The following is a 21,644-nucleotide window of genomic DNA, read 5'->3' as shown; positions in this document are numbered from 1 at the left end:
CACATACACGCATGTTTGCGTACCAGCCTTAATGAACAAAAGGAGGTTATCAAAAAAGAAAACACACTGACAAGTTGCGATGCCACGTCCTTTTCAACAGTATGTTGGAAAAGTAAGAAAAAGTGTCTGGAAGTTTCAGTCATCTATCCTCATACTTGCTAAGCAAAGCCTGTGTAAAGCCTATTACTTTTTAAACCAATACACTCATGCATTATCACGGAACATACATAATGTCGGTAACTTTCTTGCAACACAGGTAAGCCCTTTGCAATTTGGGTAAGTGGCATCACAAACATTAAAGGCATAAAGACGTGCATCTGGAGATGCTTCATTTCAGAAAGGAAAAATGATAACAAATAAAAGTCCTGTGGACTATGGTGTAACACCATGTTACCACATTTGGACAGCCTATACTCCACTTAAATCCTTGTGTCTGCTCGGGGAGAAAGCTTGGTTCCTTTGAAGGCCCGTAAACGTGACTTACAAGGCCAAAGGACAGCACAGAGGATGAACGCACCAGAAGCCAGACATCAGGCATCTGGGCTTCAGCTGAACAGAAGGTATCTAAATATGGTCCCAAATGCTCTCAGAGATAGCCTGCCATAACACAGAACTCACCTAAATTTCCAAGTTTCACACATTTAATTCTGTTGAGAAAGGAGTGGGCCATGTTCATCAACAGAATCGCAGTGCTTCAATATCCATCACAGATGGTCTGAAACCTGCCTCATTTCAGAACAGCTTATTCTTCCTACCAAATAGGAAAAGGCTCTAACAAGGCTACATCTTTTACAAAGATTTGGTTTTGACATGCCATACAGTCAGAAAACCTGTATGTTTTGTGGGCAAGATTATACTGATACAAATAATTCTGAATTTAATGGAGTTCCAGCACAGATCAGTAAAAATTATCAGGTTCTTAATACTGAATTTCTGAAACACTCAGCAAAAACCTGTAAATACGGCTTTATTTACTGATTCAGCCCTTGAATCCAGATTCTTTGGTTTCTTATGCACACACAGAATATATATGTTAAATAAAGATAAAGCTTCTAAGTTTTACATCAATTTTACAGAAGCATAGGAGTTACAGAAAGAAGGTAAAGCTGTAATGACTATTTTTCTGGTATGAACATCTTATTCTGATTATTTAAACAATAAGTGTTTTAAACAAAGATTGGGAAGCATTATTTGTCATGCCATGAAATAACAAAGATGTTGCTATTATTTTAAAATATACTTAGATAAACTGTTTACTTTTGAAACATTGAAAGTTTCTGCACTCCTATTGATTATATTGCACAAGCTGGCATTTTAAACTGGGGGCTATGCTGTGCGATCAAATAGTTAGGTATCTTGTTCCTTACGCTACCTAGAAGTTGGAACAACATACGGCAAATGAAAAATCTTCTTGATTGTACAAGTTCTTGTATGTTCTTTTCCAGAAGTGAGGCCCATCATGTTGCACAGTTTTTCGGATCCTATTAGCCTCCCTCTTTCTCAAAAAAAAAAAAATGTTGTGTGGCATAAACAGTTTCTGATTGTTGTGCTACAAAGATGGGGAGAATAATTTCTTAAGGTTGTTAAAAAAAAAAAAAAAAAAGATGCAAATGGGCTTTTTTATCCTCAGAAAATGTAAGCACAGCTGCACCAAGAAGCCTGACCCGAAAAGCACTACCAGCTGTCATCGCATACTTGAACAGGTGTTTATAGGACTCCCTCCCCAGATCTTTACAATGTACAAGCTCGTTTTGTTTATGGTATCCATTTCCCATGCTAAATTATATACAGCACCTTTCAACCTAAAGGAGCAGCAGACAGTTTCCAAACTGTGGCCCCATCCAGCAATCGCCTTGCAGGCTTGGCTCAGGAGCAGCTCTGATTTATGCGTGCTGCCCTCCTCCAGACAGGAGCTCCCTGCCATTCCAGCAGCAATGGAAGAGTTGCAAGCAAGTCAAGGGACAAGCTAGGAATGGGAAATGAGGTAAAAATCAAGCTTTGTCACAACTAGTCCTAACCTGTGGTCTGCAGGCAGCTTGTGCAGTTTTGAATATCCCCAGACTAACCATCTGATGTCTGAGACCGGGGCTGAAGACAAGCCTGGCAAAGAAATTGGGAAGCTGCAACCAACATGAAAGTTGGCACAGGAGAAGATCTATCCTAGTATAAATAGGGTGGATAAATTGCCACAGTATGCAAAAGAAGCGACCAAAACTTCTGTCTGAAATCAGCACCAAGCTATGTCTTTCTGGGTTTCCAAAAAAATAACTGTGGTTAACATTTCTCTTTTTTATTGTTGCATTTAATTCAGATGGAATCCTGCTGCTCATGGTTCCAGCACACACTGGATATTACCACCAAAAAAAAAAAAAAAAAAAAAAGCTGTTTGTACATTGTATTTGGCGAGAAGTAAACAAAGCATGAGTTTACAAATAAGCAAACTAACTTTTTTCAACCCCAAATAATTTCAGCTTGAGTTTAATGCAAAGATCTTACTATACTCCTATGTCAGTGAAAAGCAAAGCCCACCCACAGAAAACTAACATGAAGTAGTAGGAGTATGAAAGCATCACTGCTTCATGTAGGAACACCTTGAGAGCATTCCACTAGACTGATCCAATCTTGGGATTGGCCTGCAAATGGAAAAATATCCACAGGAAAAGGTACAGCGGCAGCGATCAAACAGCTGCAAGAAGTTCCTGAAGTCAGTGGGATCAGTAAGTTCAGCTGCTGCCCTGTAAGCAGACTGCTCAGAGCTAATGGACTGATTTGCTGGGTGTTTTTTTTTTTTTTTTTACCTACACACCAGATTAGCATGAGATGATTCATTCCTTCCTGAGAAGCCCAGATCTTAGTCACACGGACAGCTCTGACAAGCTGCATCTCCTCCTGGTACGGTTCCAGTTACACTGCCTGAGATACACTGGAGTCAATGTGGCTTGTTTACTTCAGGTATACTTCTAACTGTAACAAGGACGGAACATTTTTATCTGTAACAAATAACATTGGGGGGGGGGGGGGTCTGTTTTTTAAATGCACACACACACAGACACACATTTTCCACTTGTGCATTTACGTACACAGATAATGCATGAACTTGTGTGTACACGTACAGATATTGTCTTTGAAAAAAAAAAAAGACAGTTTTTACACATGAAATAATTATTTACTGAGAGACGTGTCTTTGCTCATTTAAGCCATAAGTCATTTGAATACACTTCAGTGTATCTCTCGTACCTCGACTGATGCTGCCCAGGGCTGCCTTCCAGTAGCCAACAACCTGACATCCCTTGGTTTCTGTGGCACTCATGGAAGATAAAAAAACTTCACTTTCCACACACACAAATGAAAAGCACTGAATCGTGATGGGCTCTCTAGCTGCCACACACAGGTGTATGAAGCATCAGCAGTTTTAAGTTGAAATATAGCATCGCTTATCAGCGTGGAGCATTCGACTGCAGCAGTCCCAAGGAGCCTTTACATCAAGAATAAATGTTGATTTTAGAAGTTATACTCCAGCTATATCAGAAGCTATGAAGCTAGATTAAAGGCTGTCCTAACACAAACAGACTAGACAAAACATGTCACAATGTGTTTTAGGGGAAAGAAAAACGTAACTAGGAGATACTGCATGATCTAATCTCACAACTGTACTTTATCACAAGAAACTTTCCTTATACAGGAGCCCATTTAAACAGCGCAAGTTTTCTTGTTTTAATAACTTTAATTACTTCAATTATGAGGAAGTTTTCAAAGCACTGCAGGGATTTTGAAGCACAAATATTAATGAGACTTGTTCCCAACATTTCTATATGTGCCTTCAAAAATCTCCCCTCGTCCCTCTCCTATTTCTAAGATACTTGCTTACATGGAAAATGAAACCATTATCCCGTAATTTTAAGCCTTTGCATCACTCATGGTAGCTACTTTTCCATATTGCTCCAGGTGTGAAGCTCTGACTGTAAGAGGTACTTATTTTTGTGGAGCTGTAAGAACATTTAATTTCCTTGGTGTTGCCAAAATCCAATCTGCAAGCAACACACCAGGTATTTTGGAAACAAACAAACAAACAAAAAACAGCTTGCAAACCAGACCCCTGAGGCCTGCAAAACACAAGAGCTCCAGAATTATTCTCATCTTCTGTTCACCAATTGTTGCTTCCTTGTCCTAACTATTGTACCTCTGAAAGGGAAATACAAAGCACCCAGCCGGTGGAGATGTACGCTGTAGCGTCTCTTTATGCCCCACATTGAAGCCAAGAGGGCTCATTAGTCATCTGGAGATTTTGCCACAATGCCCGAAGGCATGAAATACCTCCAACAAAGCACCGACTGAGATATGTCAGTGTGGCACTCACTTTGCATCTCTCTTTTGGTGCCTTTCAAGTTGTTTTCTAAACACTTCTTTTGTTGCTGTTGGCATGAGTGCACTTAAAAGCAGCATATCGTTAAGTACAGAGAATGCTCACTGTTTTCTGTCCTTTAAAATCTCTTCCAAGTACTTCCCTGTGAGCAATTAAGCTAACTCCATGGGATACATTTGATAACAGATATTCTTTAGTTTGGGTGACAGTTAACAAGCAAGGCTGTAATGAATAATAAAGTACTTTTTAGTGACACACAGTCCCTATTCACCCTGAGTAGGGACTATTTTTGTGCAAGTTCAACAGAAGACTCTAACAATGCAACTCTCTTGTATAACTTGCACAAAATAGCCATTCATCAAGGAGGATTACTCTCCCCAAAATGGGGCTCTCGGCAGCTACGTGCTGCGGGTGGGGATGCACAATTCCAGACAGGGGTGGAGACCAAGGAAAAGGCATGGGTCTAGCATGAAAATGCATGCTGTGTCAATTCATAAGCATACACACACACACACACACAAAGAAGGAAGGAAGGAATGCCAAATGCAAAAGCTGAAGCTGTCCCAAAAACTTTTATGAAGAGCAACACATGCTGCAAGTGACCACAGCAATATTGCAGGGAACATTTTGCTGAGTACAAGCTATTCTTCCAAGCCCACCCCCTCCCTACAGAGATAAAGGCAGCTCTCAGCTCTTCAACACCAGACCCCATCGATATCTTCTACTTTTTCTCAAACATGCTCACCCAAACCGCGCATAGTCTGCAGCTGTGCACCACGGGGCTCTCAGGGACGTGCTAGAGTTATGTGCTCACTGATCTGCCTCTTTTTGGTGGAGGTGGCTCCCTCAAAATACAACACTGCTGTGCATGTATGCGCGCATGCATGCACGCTATGCCTTCTACGCCCTCCCCAAAGACGTCTAGGTTCTTGTTCCAAATACTGACTTCCCAAAGTGTTACGATAATCAATGCGTAATTTGAGGATCATTCAAAACCTCTTCAAAAAGCTACTCCAGTACATCTCTCACATGGCATCGTAACACTTTTTACCTTAATATACTTAGAGAAAACTAAAATTCTGTCTTTTGAATCTTTCCAGTCTTTACTCATTATGCCGGACCTCCTTTTCCTTAAATACAATTCAGACATGGAAAAGCAAAGCAAAACAAGTAACCCACTACACCAAAGATCACAAAACATCTAAAAACCAATAAAATCCAATTTCAGATATCCAGAACTTTGAGTCATCAGATTTTTTAAAGGAAAGGCACTGCCTGCTGATGGCGGGAATCACATCCATTTGTTGTGAGAGGATGAAGAATAAATGCCAGAGGAAATGTTCTCTCTCCTCTCTGAAAATGAACTGGAACTTTTCCTCCACCTCGGTACATTGCTCTCTCACAAACCAGGGAGTATCTGCTGTTAGTTCCTTTACAGAGGGTGGTAGTCTAACTGCATTTACACGTCTGCTCCCACAAGAGGACTCTTCCCTCCGAGAACACTTTCTATTTTTAGAGGAGGAGAGAGGATTTAAGGTGGGGAAAAAGCTAAATTCTCCTAAGAGACTAGCAATTTTAATGCCCACTTGAAAGGTTATAAAGGTGTTTCAGAACAACTTCGAAAAATCAGGCCACTAACTAGCGTCTCAAAACTGTCAAAGAAACCAAAAAATGACCCTTCTAAGAGTTTATACCACGATGCACATTTTCCGAGTGATGATCATGGAATAAAAACATATTTCTAAAACCGAAAAGTAAGTTCTTTCATTATATGGTGTACAAATCTTATAGTGTGCAGCTAGGCATAAAACCACATACTTCCAAGGCCACTATCTATGAAAAAATCTTTTTAGTAGTAACTAAAACTAACTGTAAACGATTATATACAATTAATAAATGAAGTGTTTTAAAATCTTAACTGTGTGTCTAAGTAAAGAATTAGACACTATTAAAACAGGATTCTGGAACTAGGTATTCGTTTTATATCAGTCTGTGTTGCCTGTCCAGAAGAAAACCTTTGGACAAATTTTGTTTCTTCAAAGCGTTTAGCCCATCCTCTTTGTTTCTCACCTTTCCTTCTTTCAGTGCAGGCACAGAAATACTTTAACAGAGCACCTTTTTTAAAAGACCTCCTCCCAGTTTAAAAATAAAACTTGCTTTGCTGCCTAACTGAAGAAGAAATGGGGATAGTGAAAACACCAAAATTCCAGCAAGCTTAACAGATAGAAGTTATTTCTTCTGTGCCTTATCTACTCCAGAGTGTAACACAATAACTCATAGCACTTTGCATAGCAGATGTTTATGTGTTAAATTAGTGTTTCAGGAAAAGTATCAGCTGTTCCCTGACAGGAGGCACTTGCTACAGTCTTTCCCCTTTCTCTGCATGTTGTATTTGCCATGTGATGCCTTTGGAAGAAGAATGGAATTCTGTATACGCGGCATTTTTAAGGATGCTGAAAACCTGTGAGGGATGCTGAAAAGAGCCACAAAAGTGCACTGAGTGCTGGGGAAAATGACCTGCAGTGGGATACTTACAGAGCTCGATCTATTTATTTTATGCAAAAGAAAATTGAGGAGTGACTTGATTACAGCATATAAATAATTTTATGGGGGCAGGGTGGAGGAAGTAGACTTTTAAATCTGGTAGAGAAAATGCATATCTGGAACCTGAACCTGGCCAGACAAATACTGGAAATGAGGAAGGGCTAAAGTCTTGCCACTGCCAAAGACTACCAAGGGAAGTGATGGATTCTCCGTCACTGGATGCCTTTACGCTAGGTTTGGATGCCTTTCTGAAATGCTTGCTTTGCACAAAGAGGACAGCCAAATTTTAGCCAAACAGAAAGTTTGGTTTCTTTCAATGCTTAGTAGGTGTATCTTCTGAACTGTAGGGCTCCAGCAAGCCTCACATTCTGCGCCTCTAAGAGCTATGCTGTGCGATGACTAGAATGGGTTTTCTTATTATTAGGGGTTTATTTAGACTGAGGCTTTCTGAAAAAATGATCTTCACTTTGAAATAGGAGAAAAAAATATTCTGGAAATCACTGGTTTGAACTTAAATAAGACAAATATTTGCCTAAACTTGATATAGTAAACTAATAGGGGAAAAATACATTTATGCTAAAAGCACTCTTTTTCCAGAAAAGGTTTGCTTTTATAGTCCTGACAAACAGTAGGGAGAGATTCTTAACTGTTTGGTTTTCTTATGGCGAAAAGTTAGCAAAAATCCATACTCTTACAAAAGAAAACTCTCAAAATTTAAGCAGCAACTTCAAAGATCAGCTAGCTCCAACAAAATGAGGAAAGACAGCTCCTCGACCGTACCGGGCATTCCTCTGCCCTTAGTTTGTCTCTCTAAAAGTTGTCATCCAGGCACGGAGGGTGACAGGTCGCCATGCCGAGCCTGGCTCCCCTCTCTGTCCCACGGGACGTGCTGTCCCTGCTCCCTGGCCCCACAGCAACCCCCCAGGCTGGGGTTCAGGGGGGGGACCGGAGGATAGGGTCCCTTCCCCCGGCTCCCACCCCCCCGGTGCCTCTCGGAGCAGAGTTTCGCTGCAAGCCCCGGCTGAGCCCACGTCCCCAGCAACACCTAGACAGCTAGGGGAAAATATCTAGGGATTCACACGGCCGGGCTCCTCGGGGGTCGCTTTGCCAGGCGAGGGACAAGTGGCGAGTCCCGGCGGCCGCTCCTAAATCCTTTTCGGTGGCAAGGTCGGAGCATCTCCGGGTGAGGAGAGGAGGAAGACAAAGGCCGGGGCCAGCGGGGGCTGTTCCCGGAGCCACGTCCATCGGCAGCCCGGGGCGTTATAGCCGCCCTCGCCCCCGCGGGGCTGCAGGGAGCAAGCCAAAGGCCGGCGCCGAGCAGGGCGAGGGGAGCGGGGGAGCCGTGCGGGAGGCAGGGGGAGGCCGGCAGCGGGGGGCTGCGGGAGAACCGGGGGCCGGGGAAAGGAGGCTGGCGGGGAAAGGGGGCTCGGGGCAGGGCAGGGGAGCGGAGCGGGGGGTGCCGTCTCGGGGAAGGAGCCGGTCCTTACCTGCAGGTAGGGCTGTCCCCCCTCCACGCCCCCCACCACGATGTCTGCCGAGGCCATGCCGCCGCTGGCCGAGAGCCCGAAGCCCACGTAGCCGCGGGTGCGCACCTCCAGGCGGAAGGCGAGGGCGCTGCCGCGGCGGCCCCAGCGCAGGCGGTAGGCGGCCGCCCCGTCGAGCAGGGCGCTGTGCGGGTAGCTCCGCGACGGGGAGCCGGAGCCGGAGCCGGCGGCCAGCAGGGCGCCCAGCACCGGCACCAGCGCCCAGGGGCGCAGCCGCCGCATCCTCTCGCCACGCGTGTGAGTGTGCGAGGCGTGTGCGCTGCCCCGGCGGCCGGGGGGGGCCGGGAGCCCCGCTCACCCCGCCCCCGCTGCGGGCGGCACCGCGCCGGCCGGCCGGCCCCGTCGGGGGTGCGCGCACCGGGGCCGCCGCCGCCGCTCTGCTCGCCCCCCGGTGCCCACCACCCGTGGGGGTCCCGTCGGGGCCGAGCCCCGCCGGCAGCACCTGGGCATCGCCCGTCCCCCCCCCCGCGACGGGGGAAGCCCCGCGGTGCGCGGGCAGCCCGGGGTCCGCTTGGAGAAGAAGGCGCTGGGCTGCTGGAGGTGCTTTGTGCGAGGTGAAACTTACCGGGGAGAGCCCGGCAGCGCTCAGCGGGAGCGAAACGCGCGCTCCCTGGCAGCCGGCCGGAGTCGCACGGGCCGGGGGTGAGGGCTGCCGCCCTTACGGGCTGCTGACACGAACAGCACCGGGGCAAACAGCAGCACACGCCGCCATGTGAGCCAGACATCGAACTAAACGCCCCTAGAAAAATAAATAAATAAATGAATAAGCGCCAAAAATTACTTTCACCTAAAGCATCATAAGAAATTAGGAAAAAAAAAAAAAAAAGGTACCGGTGAAATGGAAATCATTTTCAAAGGGAAAAGATCGGCGTGGCCTTTCTTCCCGTTACAGCGGTAACTTCGCTGCAAACTCGGGCAACTCACAAAATAGAAAACGGTGAAATATTGGCTTGTTAGGTTCTCGTCTCAAAGCCAGCTAACAGCTACAAGGAGATGGGGGTGAATCTAAGCAGGAGCTGCAAGTGCACGATACTTCTGCAGGCCACAGGTGTGGCCTCAGCACTCGAGTGGGGGACACGCCCTTTGTAAAACCACCTCTTACACGGCTACACGAAATATGCTTATGTTTTCTAAATGGAGGCTATTTCCCAAAACGTGGCTTCCTTTTCTTTTAGGCTGTTTATTCTGTTCTTACACAACAGAAACCCCGAGGTAAAGTTTCAGTCCTGTGGACACCACGAGCTCAGGCACCAACCTCACTCCCGGACCGACGGAGCGAGGTACACGTCTGGGAGGAGAGCTGTCGTCGTGCAACCGTGACAGCGGCCACCACTCGTGCAGAAAAAAAAATGGAAAATACTTATTTAAACATACCCTGTGATGTTTAGTAGAAACGATACTGACATCTCAGAAACCTGTACATGACACAGGGTATTCTTGTGTAGAGAGCACCCCACGCAGCCCAGTATGGGCACAGGGAGCAGAAGCAGGGCTCCCAGCCTGCAGGGATGCTAGGGCCAGGGGGAAAGTGAAGGTGGAGTGAGGTGAGCACTGAGGAGGCTGCCCACAGGCTGTTCCACACAGGAGCAGACAAGAAACTAAAGAGCAGGCTCCCATGAACCCAGGCTTTGGGTCAGCTGAGCTCATTCCAGTAAATTCAGCCAAAAGCCGAGACAGCAGCACCACCTCGTAACTTGGGCATGCTGCAGAGAAGATGACCAGAGGTTTGTTCCAAGGGGTTTGATGAAAGTGGAGATGATACAGGGAAGTCTGGTGTTTCAGGCGAGCTGCAGGGAGCCCTGCCTCGGAGCGGGACAGCCCCCCAGCAGCCTGGCATGCAGGTCAGCATCCTGTGCCTGCAGAGCCCATGGCCAGGGCTTGCCTGCTCCACCACGGCTCTGGAGCTAGCCCCAGACTGCTGCTGGGCTTTATTTTCTTTTGTGGGGAAAATGGCATTCTGGAGGCTGAGGGCTGGGACAGAAACAATACTAGAGTTCCTGCAGTGCCCTGTGCGACCGAATGAACTTCTCTCCACGCCGCTCGAGGGTCAGCCTGCGCCTTCACAGCTCTGGAGAGCTGCTGCTGAAGGCTTTATTCACAAGCCTTGGTGACCCTTCACCAACATCTGAGGACGCTAACCTGTCCTCCAGTGACTGAACTGAGCCCAGTGGCACTGCTCATCCCATTGCAGTGCCTGAATTTGGAACACGAGGAGTGCGGGAATAGCAGGCCTGCTGCTTTCCAACCTCCAGCAGATATTTTTCCATTAAAACAAACCATCCAAACAGTTTTGCACAGCTGGCGTGCTTGATCTACAAATACAGTGACAAAACCAACCTTTTCATACTTGCTGCTATTTATAATCCTAAGAACAATACCAATGTAATAAAACTTTCCTAGTGGAGTTAGAAGAGGCACTTTATGGGTAGAGTAGTGCAACCCCAAATCTCACAGTAGGACACTTCAGTGACAAAACAATTCTTTTTTTTTTTTTCTTTTTTCTTTTTTCATCAGAATGAGACCAAATTCGTACAAAAGCACATTCTAAATCTGATCCTTGTCCTAGAAGCAATGCTGTGGGCAGGAGCAGGAGGCAACATCTGGTCACCACCTTCTCCTGGCTGAACCCAATCCCACCTCTTCTCTTTCAGAAGAAGGCAGCCACCTCACCAATCACAGAGTGATTCAGTGAGTGCTTTCCCTCTTTAGATCTCTTACTGACATTATAGAAGATGATCTTGCCTCACACAGTTACATGGCATTGCCCATATACTAAAATACTGTGTAAAAATGTCGTTCTTGTTCATGTCACAAACATTTGAGAAAAAAGCACAAGATCTATAAAGCACTAAAAACTTATTACAAATGTAGACATCTTTTGATACAAACCAGTGCCTGTTGTTGCAGAAGACACTCCACCCATGAATTCCCAGAACTGTAAGCAGAGAAAAACCATGTCACAGATGAAGCAACAGCCTCTGCCTACTCAGGGGAAAGCTGTGCCTTGCTCGATGAACTACTGAAGCTCTGTAAGAAAGAAATGTAAAAAAAATAAAAAATAAAAAAATCACTCGGAGCTAACAGCGATGCTGGGTTTCATTCAGAGCAACATCATCTCCCTCAAACAAAACGCCCAAAAAAGGCTCCTGCACCAGGCACCCCATGTTTAATTAGTATAGAAACATTTGAAGCCAAGTGGGTAAGGACCTTCCCATGTCCTGCAAGAAATGCATGCAGATACATTACGTGCACGTGTGGCACCATGCACCTGTGAATAATGCTGTGAAGAATAGTACATAGCAATTACTGAAAACAAATAAAATAAAACAAAACAAAATAAAAATTGCTGTTATGCCTATGTAAAAAGCATTTAAACTGCGGGTATGCATTGTGTGACATTTAGATGGACTGACAAATAGAAATATAATTATATGTGTCTTAGATCAGTAAATATGAAGCGTAGTCGACCATTTTTAAAAGGTACTTATACATAAAGGTACATATTTTAAAAGCAGTTCCATCTAGGGAGGAAGTGATACATTCTGTGACAATCCCCAAATTGGGATTGGGACAAATTGGGGTGAAAGGGAAGGAATTCTCCCACACACCTGAGGAGCTACGGCTGCACAGAAATGCCATTGCTGATGTAGCTCGTTGCGGCACTGCCCGTGAATCAGCTCCCAGTATTGCACTGCATGAATGACTGCAACTAAGTGCTTCCTTTCACGGAGGCACTCTTAAAAGAAGTGAAAGGACAACAACCACAACCAAGAGAAATGAGAGACTCTTTGCTGTAAAGCTTGTATGCTTTTCCAACTGGTCTAATAAAAACCTTGCCCTCCAATTTTCTCTCCCAGGAGAAGTGAGAAGTCTCTATGAACTTAACTCAAAGTATTTGGAAATTTGGCAATGTCTGCAGATACCAGTCTGTCAGTGTGGAAAAGAAAGCTAAATAATTCTGCTAATTTTCCCAGCACAGGATTGGGATTTTTTTTTTCCTAAAGTTGATTATGTTTTTCTGTCCTCAGGCAAGTAATTTCAAGCATCAGCCTACATGAGCCAAAACTCAGCATAAGAACTGCCAAAAGTGTCCTGGTCCTTATTTATATTAGTCTGAGATTAAGAAAACATTTAATACTTAGGTTTAAGGCAGCACAGGAGAGCTCCAAAACTACCCTAACTTGAGCCAGGGTTAAGCTGCTTCAAGAACAGCTAGGTAGGTTTGTTCTACCTATGTTTCCAGTGGTGCCAAATATTTCTTCTAGTGATTAATGTATATTACTTCATAAGAAGAATTTGTAACTCCTTGGTATGCCAACCAGAAAGCAAAAGCAGAGATACCTTCTTCCCCACTCCCCCCAGCAAAAGAAAAATGCAAGACAAATAGATAAAATGCACAGTAAGAGAATTAGAAAGATTTATAAAAGCCTTCATGTGGTTACTTTGTTTACAGTGATCAATTAAATTGCAGGTAGATTCCATTTTACAATGTAAAAATAGTTTTTGAGTGTTTAGGAAATGGGGTGGAAAAAAGACAAGTGAAAAAAAAATCTCAAAAGACCAGAAGATAAAAGAAGATAAAGTAATAAATCAAATTCCAGACAAAATATTTACTGAAGTGCTGAGCGGTGGAGAAATTGTATCCCCACTTTTAATAATATCTTGCTTTCAGCGGGCTTCTATTTTCAGAAGATGCAATAGAGCCATATATTTCTCCTCTCAGAGCTAGTTCATGCCTTTGATATCTATTCAGAAAAACACAGGAGTGCATAGGAACAGTAAATGCCCAACTTCAGGTGTACTTACATGGCCATATCATTATTCTCCTGGGTGCAGCTTCAAAAAAACCATCAACAAAACAAGCATCATGCTCTTGTCTCCAAGCTTAATCGAGTAGGTTAGGACAAAAGAGTTGTTCCCTACCTCAAGGGTTTTGGTTTTTGTTTTGTTTCCCTCCAAGTCAAGTGTTTTAAACAAATGTTTAACAGCAGCTGAATCATCGTATGTGCCTGAGAAAACGGCACCGGTGGAGGCATAGGTGGAACATTTCCATCTTGCTCTTCTTGGAGAAACTTTGGCCTTGCATCAAGACAGAGGAGCTTTACAGATTGTGTTGCCCAGCAGCCTGTCCTGTGCCTTAGCATTTCAGAGGCAATATCACAGAATCGTATAACCATTAAGGTTGGAAAAGACCTCCAAGATCATCTGGTTCAACCGTCCCCCTTCCACCAATGGCACCCACTAAACAATGTCCCTAAGCACCACGTCCAACCTTTCCTTGAACACCCCCAGGGATGGTGACTCCACCACCTCCCTGGGCAACCCGTTCCAATGCCTGACTGCTCTTTCTGAGAAGAAATGTCTCCTCATTTCCAACCTGATATCCAACCAAATCATGGTTCATCCCACAACCCTTCCTGCTCTTGGCACCCCATCTGCGTGGGACACGAGCTGAATTACGTACCCTGGGGAGGTTACTCCGTGTCGGTATCCTCTCAATATAACAAGCTCCCAGCTGGATCAGCAACCTAACTCTCTAACCTTCTCGCACCCCCCTGACAACAAAACCTGGATTTATGTCGTTCATTCTGATGGGGGACAGAAAAGGAATTCAAAAACTAGGTAAAAGGTTTTTTATTTCATTTTCCACAGGTGAGAACAAACTTCTTGTTGCCTTCTATTAGCAAGACGGTGTTGCAGTGGCTAGGTAATTTGTTAAACATTTATAAAAGACTTTGTGTTTACTAGTAATGTGTAGCCAATATCCCATATGCACGGATTTCCTTGCTGTAGGCTAAAGTGCATAAGAGAACAGCCAGCACACAGCTAACCCAAAGCACACCACCGAGCGCTGGATACGGAACAAACTGGTGGAAATTAGACTTTTGTATGTCTATGGGATGTTCTGTTGTCTGCGAACGGACAGAGCATAGAGCTGGGCTGGGCTGCTCCCTGGGTCAATTAGGTGTTAGGCCACTACCTGTAATCAGGCTAAAGCATCGTAATTAAGTGACTCATTAAGGAACAACAGAGACATCATCGCTTTGCCATCTCTCCCCAGCTCCTATCAACACCTAGGGGCACCCTCGGTAGGGCAGCACCAGGAGCAGAGGTGCCTATCTCCCTGAACTCGCTAGCATCTGCTAAACCTTGATAATTCCCTACAACACTAAAACCTGCCACATGCACTTTACATACAGGTCTTAGGCATGAATTTATGAGAAATTCATTGCCTGTAAGGAATATGAAAATAGTATATTGTTTGGAGAGAAATCGCTGTAGCTTTAAATGCACATAAACCACAGCTGAAAATGCAAAAATAACAATAATAATAATATATATATAAAAAAAGCTGGAATTTCATACATTGCTTTTTTCAAAACAAGCTAGTGGTCCGAGGCTTCTGGTTGTGGGTGGCTTATGGTACTCCAAAATGTCTGAAATTCCGACACTTCTAAATCAACTTCTCATAGTCCCATTAAAAAATCAACCCATGTTTTGGAGCAATGATTCAAAAATTTTGGTGATTATGCAAAACATCTGAATGGATTTGACACAATAGAATAGTTACTCTTTTCTTATATTTCTACATCTAAAAATTAACTCCCATACTCTTCCTCTCATATGGCAAGACAAATCCATGTATTTGGACTAGACACAGGGTGCAGGAAGCCAGCCAACCCCAGAAAGAACAGCCCGTGCCAAGAGGACTCTTACCACAATGACACCAGTGAAAAAAGAGTCTGCCTGCTTCTCTCTGCTGTGTCTTAGTCAGTTCAAACATGAGAAAAAATCTGGAAAACCAAAGTTATTAAATTATTTTTTTTATTGATTATAACAAGACTGTAGAGACATTTTTCACATATTTTATTGGCTAATTAAATTGTTGCTATCTCCACATAATACTAATTTTTTGAGAGACAGAGTATATGTTAATTGGTTAACAACTTTAATAACATCTTTTTTACTAAAAAAAAAAAAAAAGCGGGTTGTCAAATAATTATCAGTCTGAAGGTGTCCTGTGGATTTTTTTTTCCCTGAAGGCAGGCTAAAATCAAAATGGAAATGTTTGTTAGAGTAGCACACTCACTAGGTTGGAATTTAGTTTGAGAGACCATCTCAGCCAAGCTCTTAGTGCAGGGCAAGATCAGCTTTTACCTGTGTCAGACCTGAGAGGTGTCTGTCCAGCCTACCCTTTAAGATGTCTTTCAGTGCAGATTCATTTCCGTTCTCCGCTTTCCTTCTCACTTCAGTGTGACTGTGACCCATCACCACGCATCCCATCAGACAGCTCTGCTAGGAGTCTAATCTTCATGGAGGCAATTTAAGGCCATAACTGCTGTTCTGAACCTTATACATTTGTTTGACTGACTGGAAGCCAACACAGCCGCTCCTAGAGGGGAGAAAGGCCCTTCTTGGTCCCTAGGCTGCGCTGCCTTGCTCTCCCTGTTAGTATAGTTCATGAAACAATGGGTGGATATCTTTTTTCAACCTGTATGACTTTTATAAGAAGTTGAAGTCCCTACCTGTTGTGTAGCTTTGACAAAGCTCGATAGACACCCATTTTTCTAAAGCTAAATGGACAATATCCACTATTTCCTAATTGGACAGATAAAAAATACAGAAGGCATAACTTTAATTTCTCTCTCTTATTTTTAATGTAAAATTAGCATCACAAACACAAAACAGAAGGAGAATGGGAGGTAGGACTCATTGCCTTTGAGGAAATATGTTGTTTTGCAGAAGTGGAGCACAACCCCATGTGCAAGTGGGCAACTATTCGCAACCCTCTGTGCAAATGGGCTGAATAGCTAGTTGAAGCTATAAATACCCACAAGAAAGAAAAATGTAGCAGAAAGAGGATGCCAAATGTACTGCATCCTTTGGACAACAATGGTAGCATCTGTCCTCCCAATGAATTCTGAAGATTGTCACGCAATTGCTCCATCACATAAAAGTTTCCAGAATTCTTCAACACAGCAAAGCATTGAACACTATCTTCTTTCCATTGAAGTCACTGGTAAATCTCCAAACACAAACAGAACTAACCTTGCTTTTTAGAAGGAAAACATTCCTAGATGAAAAATACCCATTTCTAAAAATTTCAAGCACACTGCTGAGTTGTTTCTTTTCTTATTTATTTATTTATTTAACTCAGAACGGATGCAATACATTTTGCTTTTAGAAATAACAGCTCCCCTTTCCCCCTGCTTCCCAAACATTTACACATGCACAAGATGGCTTGTGTTTAAGTAATGAATGAAGTTGTGATTAAAAAGAATTTATAAACAAAGTGTATGAGGTATACACAAACTGGAGAATGAGTTTCTTGCTTGCTGATTTGAAGGTATATTTACTGTTAGATTTCCAAAAGATGGTGTTTAAACATGGTGATCTTTAAAACATCAGGATTTTCCACTTAGACTTTTTTGAGTTGCTTATCACTGGTGCTTTTGTCAAGTTTCATACCTGGAAAGACAATCACAGTTACTAGAAAAGTGAAAGGAATATGACAGAAAGCAACATAATTAAAATCCTTAAAATAAACAAATTATATCACTTCTGGACATTAGCAATGGAACACGAACTTGAGGGGACACACAGCATACCTAACAAGGAACACAAGAATGCAAGACCATAACATCAAGCGTAGAAAGAAAGTTAGAGACATATGATAGAAAAAGTACCCTGAAAGCAGTGATGCTGAAAGAGTCTGTGGCGTCTTGCTAAACAACCTACAGAGCATGAACTCCCAGCATGAAACAACAGGGAGAAGAACTGGCTGTGCCACCAGTGAAGGAGGCAAGCATTGCAATGCTATGTCCCCTGTTCCAGGGTCCATGTACTGAAAAGATATTTAAGAAATTGAAAATATACAAACGATTACTGTAATACTTACTGAAGGTCTCGGGTTTTGGGCTGCTGCATGTCCTGTTCTTACTGAATCTAAGCTGGGTAAAAAGGTTACTGCCCCAGTCAAGTCCCAGCTACTCACCATCACTTTCCCAATCAGGAGTTACCACTGTTATCCCAACTCTCCCTTCCATTTCTATGCTGCTTGTGGTCCTCATTTTATTTCCCTAACTACCCACCAGCCCCTGAAAAAAAAAAAAATATTGCATTTAAAATCCTTTAAGCTAGCCTACCTCATTATTGTTTTGACCCCACCTGTCTGTTATATAGCTCTGCCCCATATTTGTGTGAGGAAGTCCTGTAATCTCCTTGCAGTGTGACCACTTACTTCAGAGTAAAGTGTAAAGCTGTTTAGACAGAGGTCTGCACCTGGTGGTTTAGGACTATAAGGCAATGTCCTGTCTAGTAAAATAGGCTTGGTCATTTATGTCTTACTTTAAACAGAATTATTTATAAATTTACATTGTTATTCTTTTATACTATAGCTATGTTAGGGATACCTAAGGATACAGTGTCATCAGTACGTATTATTTTTGAATCTTTGTTGTTTTTTCAGAGATGTTATGCAACATTTCTGAAAACGTTGCAGAAGAAAGAATAAGTATCATTAAAAGATTTCTAGACCTTTTGAGAGAGTTTCTGTCTATACCACAGTGGATCTCAGATGGTTCTTTTAAATACCAGGAAAAAAATAGCTGTCAAATGCCCCCATACGAATACTAACTGTAAAGATTTTCAGCCGTTTGATGTCCATAGGCAGAAACATTTTCAAGTTAGTGCTCACTTCAGCACAGTTACTCTTCCAAACAAAACAGAACAAATCATTGCTTGTAGCACACCATACCAATCCAAAGCACACATGCAAATTATTTCAATTTTCATTGATGACAGGTTTGCAAATATACCCATGAGACCAAAGCCCGAAACACATACTTATATAAGCGATCTTTCTACATGTGACTGTACCAGCTGGACACGACATCCACAGACCATTTGCAGGGACTCCTGGGTGGAGCTGTATTGAACACTTTCTGCTGGTGGTATGAATATGGGTCCTTGTCTGCTTTATATCCCCTCAGACGACTCTAGGTGTGGTAAACTGAGCGAGTGTGAAAGTCATCACAAAGATCAGCAGAAGCAGCTGCCTGTTTGCTTGCTTTTATTTTAACTGAGGCTCTAATTCCTTTTGTATTAGTCATAAGTCCATGACATTAACAAAATATCATAGATTATCCCATTATGCCAAAACATTGCTGGGTTGCGGGAAAAAGAAACTACCCCTTCCCATAACTGAGCTTGCTTTAAACTTCCAGGAAAAAAAAATATTTTACAAAAACATTTACTTTTAATTATGAAGATCAACACTACTTGATTGCTAAATTTACTTCAGGTCAGGTTGTGTGGTCGCTTCATGGTTAGGGGTGGAAGAAAGCAGGGAAAGGCCCCACAGAAGTACCAAAGCAGGGCCTGCCCTTCACCCAGTCCCAAAGAGTCTGGCAGAAAGGCATACAGATAGAAAAACAGCTCTGATCCCCATTCCCACAGGCTTTGGGCTTAGAGCTGGCCATGCTGCAAGCTGTAAATATGCAGGAGTGTTACTTTAGCAGAGCCAGCGGCTGCAGGGGGCACGCTGCGTGCTGGGTGAGGGAGACATTTATTCTGATTGCACTCGCAAACTAATAACTGCAAATATCAGAGCAGTGCCTTTTGTGCAGTCTGGATGTGGGAATACATGTGTACAAGTCAGTCTTCTCAAATCTCCCTCCTAATGGAGGGAAGGTAAAAGGCATCCCCAAACTGCATTTTTGCAAAGGGCTGCTTTATTAACTAACTGTGTGCCTGCTCCACTTAGGTGCAAAGATTTCAAGCAGCTGACTTTGGTGTTGCTATTGCCTGTGGAATGCCTTGCAAGCAGAATTCTTCCACTGTCCAAGATTTCTCTCTGGTACAGCATTTTGAAGACAGTGATACACTGTTCTTGATCAAAGCAAGGCTTTTGTTGCCCTTTGCCCTCTCAGTGTTTTACAAGCCTCCTTTAAAACACCAATACCACTACTGCCAGCAGACCATGAGTTGTTCTGGCAGTGCAGTGCTCTGGAGCTCCCACACCTGGACCCACAGCAGCTCTGCTTTGGAAGCAGAGCTCCTCAAGGAAGCCATGACTTCACTGCTCCTCCTCAAAGCCTTTGTGGGAGCTGAAAGAGGCGGTCACCGTACACATCCATCTGTGGCCACAACCTCAGAAGTCTCATGTGATACCAGTGCTGCTGTCAAACCCTTCTTTCCAGACTCATTGCACAATGTGTAATTTTCAGTAAGTAGTGGCATTTCATAGACTTTAAATCACAATGGCTTTTTGTTTAGCTTCATTCATCTCTCCCTGTTCCTATAAGCCTGACATCACAACAGCCAGGCTCTCAGCTTTACATTGAACAGATGATCTGTGAGTAATGAACTTTGGTTCATCAGCACAGAACTGTAATTTTGTAGTGCTAAGCACAGATCAGAGTTTGACTCCTCAACATTCTTCAGGAGCTTCTCAATTATTTTAACACCATATCTTTGTTATGTGTACTCCAAGGCCCTGGTAGGATGGGAGGTTACATTCCCAACCCAAACTTCCCTGAAAATTGCCTGTTTACATGCTCACAGCCTCTTCTCAGAGATTTCTCTGTGACGTACATCACCACTATTTGAAAAAAAATTAAAACAAAAAAAACAAACCACAATTACTTGCTTGTTCTTCTAGCAAATTTTCATTAGGACTGATGATGTAAAAACAAACAAACAAAAACCACCAAAACAAACAAAAACCATGAAGATTTTCTAGCAATTGTTTAGACATCTTGGGCTGAAGATCTTGGGCCTTTCTCCCCAGCCTTTCTATCACCAGTCTGGTCTCTTACAGCTTGGTGAAAAAATGTCATCAAAGCCTGATGGCTTTGTAGATTGTCCAGGTTGCACTGAGCTTTGATGGAAAAGGCAACCAAGATAGGAATGCCCACAGCTTTTCAGGCTCTATCACTGTTCTTCTACCTGAGTTTCAAGCAGGGTTTATTTATTTATTTTTAATAAATATTTTCCCCATCACAACTGTGAAAGCAGCACAGTTCTGAGGTGCAGTTGTCACCTCTTTATTCTCATCTGACACAACACCTTTGCATGAGCCCAGACTAGTCCCAGCCTTGTGCCATCTTGCTAAATCTATTTCATCCCATTGCTCACAGCATCTTAAAGTAAACACTCAAGGTACTTTGGCACCCATTAAAAGCAAATCAGTACTACTGGCGCTCTGATGACTAGTAGTCATTAAGTACTACTCAGCACAGTGGGAATTATTCTGTAATGCATATCCACAGAAAATATTACAATCCTGGATAAGTAGGAAAAAAAAGTCATAAAACAAAATGCTCTTAAAAACAACTTATGCTAGAGGCTGTGTTAAACATTGTTAAATTTGCATTCTCCTGTCTCACATTAATTTAAAAGTCCCATACATTTTCTTTTTTTTCCTGTAGAGTTTAGAAATTCTTGATCAAACAGATTGTTTCATAGAACCATTAAGTTTGGAAAAGACCTCCAAGATCATCTGGTCCAAATTCCACCCTACCACCAATGTCACCCACTAAACAGTGTCCCTAAGCACCACGTCCAACCTTTCCTTGAACACCCCCAGGCATGGTGACGCCACCACCTCCCTGAGCAACCCATTCCAATGCCTGACTGCTCTTTCTGAGAAGAAATGTCTCCTAATTTCCAACCTCAACCTCCCCTGGCGCAACTTGAGGCCATTCCCTGTAGTCCTATCACTAGTTATCTGTGAGAAGAGGCCGACCCCCAGCTCCCCACACCTTCCTTTCAGGCAGTTGTAGAGAGCAATGAGGTCTCCCCTGAGCCTCCTCTTCTCCAGACTAAACAACCCCAGCTCCCTCGGCTGCTCCCCATAGGACTTGTGCTCCAAGCCCCTCACCAGCTCCATAGCCCTTCTCTGGACACGCTCCAGGGCCTCAATGTCCTTCTTGTACTGAGGGACCCAAAGCTGAACACAGCACTCGCGGTGTGGCCTCACCAGAGCAGAGTACAGGGCGACGTTCACCTTCTGCTCCTGCTGGCTACACTACTCCTGATACAAGCCAGGATGCCGTCGGCCTTCCTGGCCACCAGGGCACACTGCTGGCTCATGTTCAGGCGAGCATTGATCAACACTTTCAGATCCTTTTCCACTGCACAGCTTTCCAGCCACTCTGCCCCAAGCCTTTAGCGTTGCATGGGGTTGTTGT

At 43.6% G+C, this 21,644-nt stretch overlaps 1 protein-coding gene across 1 annotated transcript in view; it reads right to left on the bottom strand.

Annotated features, from left to right (window-relative positions):
- Window positions 1-8,756, bottom strand: part of MOXD1 (monooxygenase DBH like 1) — a 53,228-nt gene extending 44,472 nt beyond the window's left edge. Inside the window, exon 1 of the mRNA XM_080583819.1 lies at window positions 8,395-8,756. Coding sequence (XP_080439945.1) covers window positions 8,395-8,673 — 279 coding nt within the window. The 5' untranslated portion in view covers window positions 8,674-8,756. The remainder of the gene's footprint in view (window positions 1-8,394) is intronic.
- Window positions 8,757-21,644: the final 12,888 nt, after the last annotated feature.

The sequence above is a fragment of the Anser brachyrhynchus genome (genome assembly GCF_964034855.1).
Source record: "Anser brachyrhynchus genome assembly, chromosome: 3".
In the NCBI taxonomy this organism is placed as follows: Eukaryota; Metazoa; Chordata; class Aves; order Anseriformes; family Anatidae; genus Anser; species Anser brachyrhynchus.
Note: the sequence above shows the minus strand (reverse complement) of the source record. Positions and strands in the feature narration are given on the sequence as shown.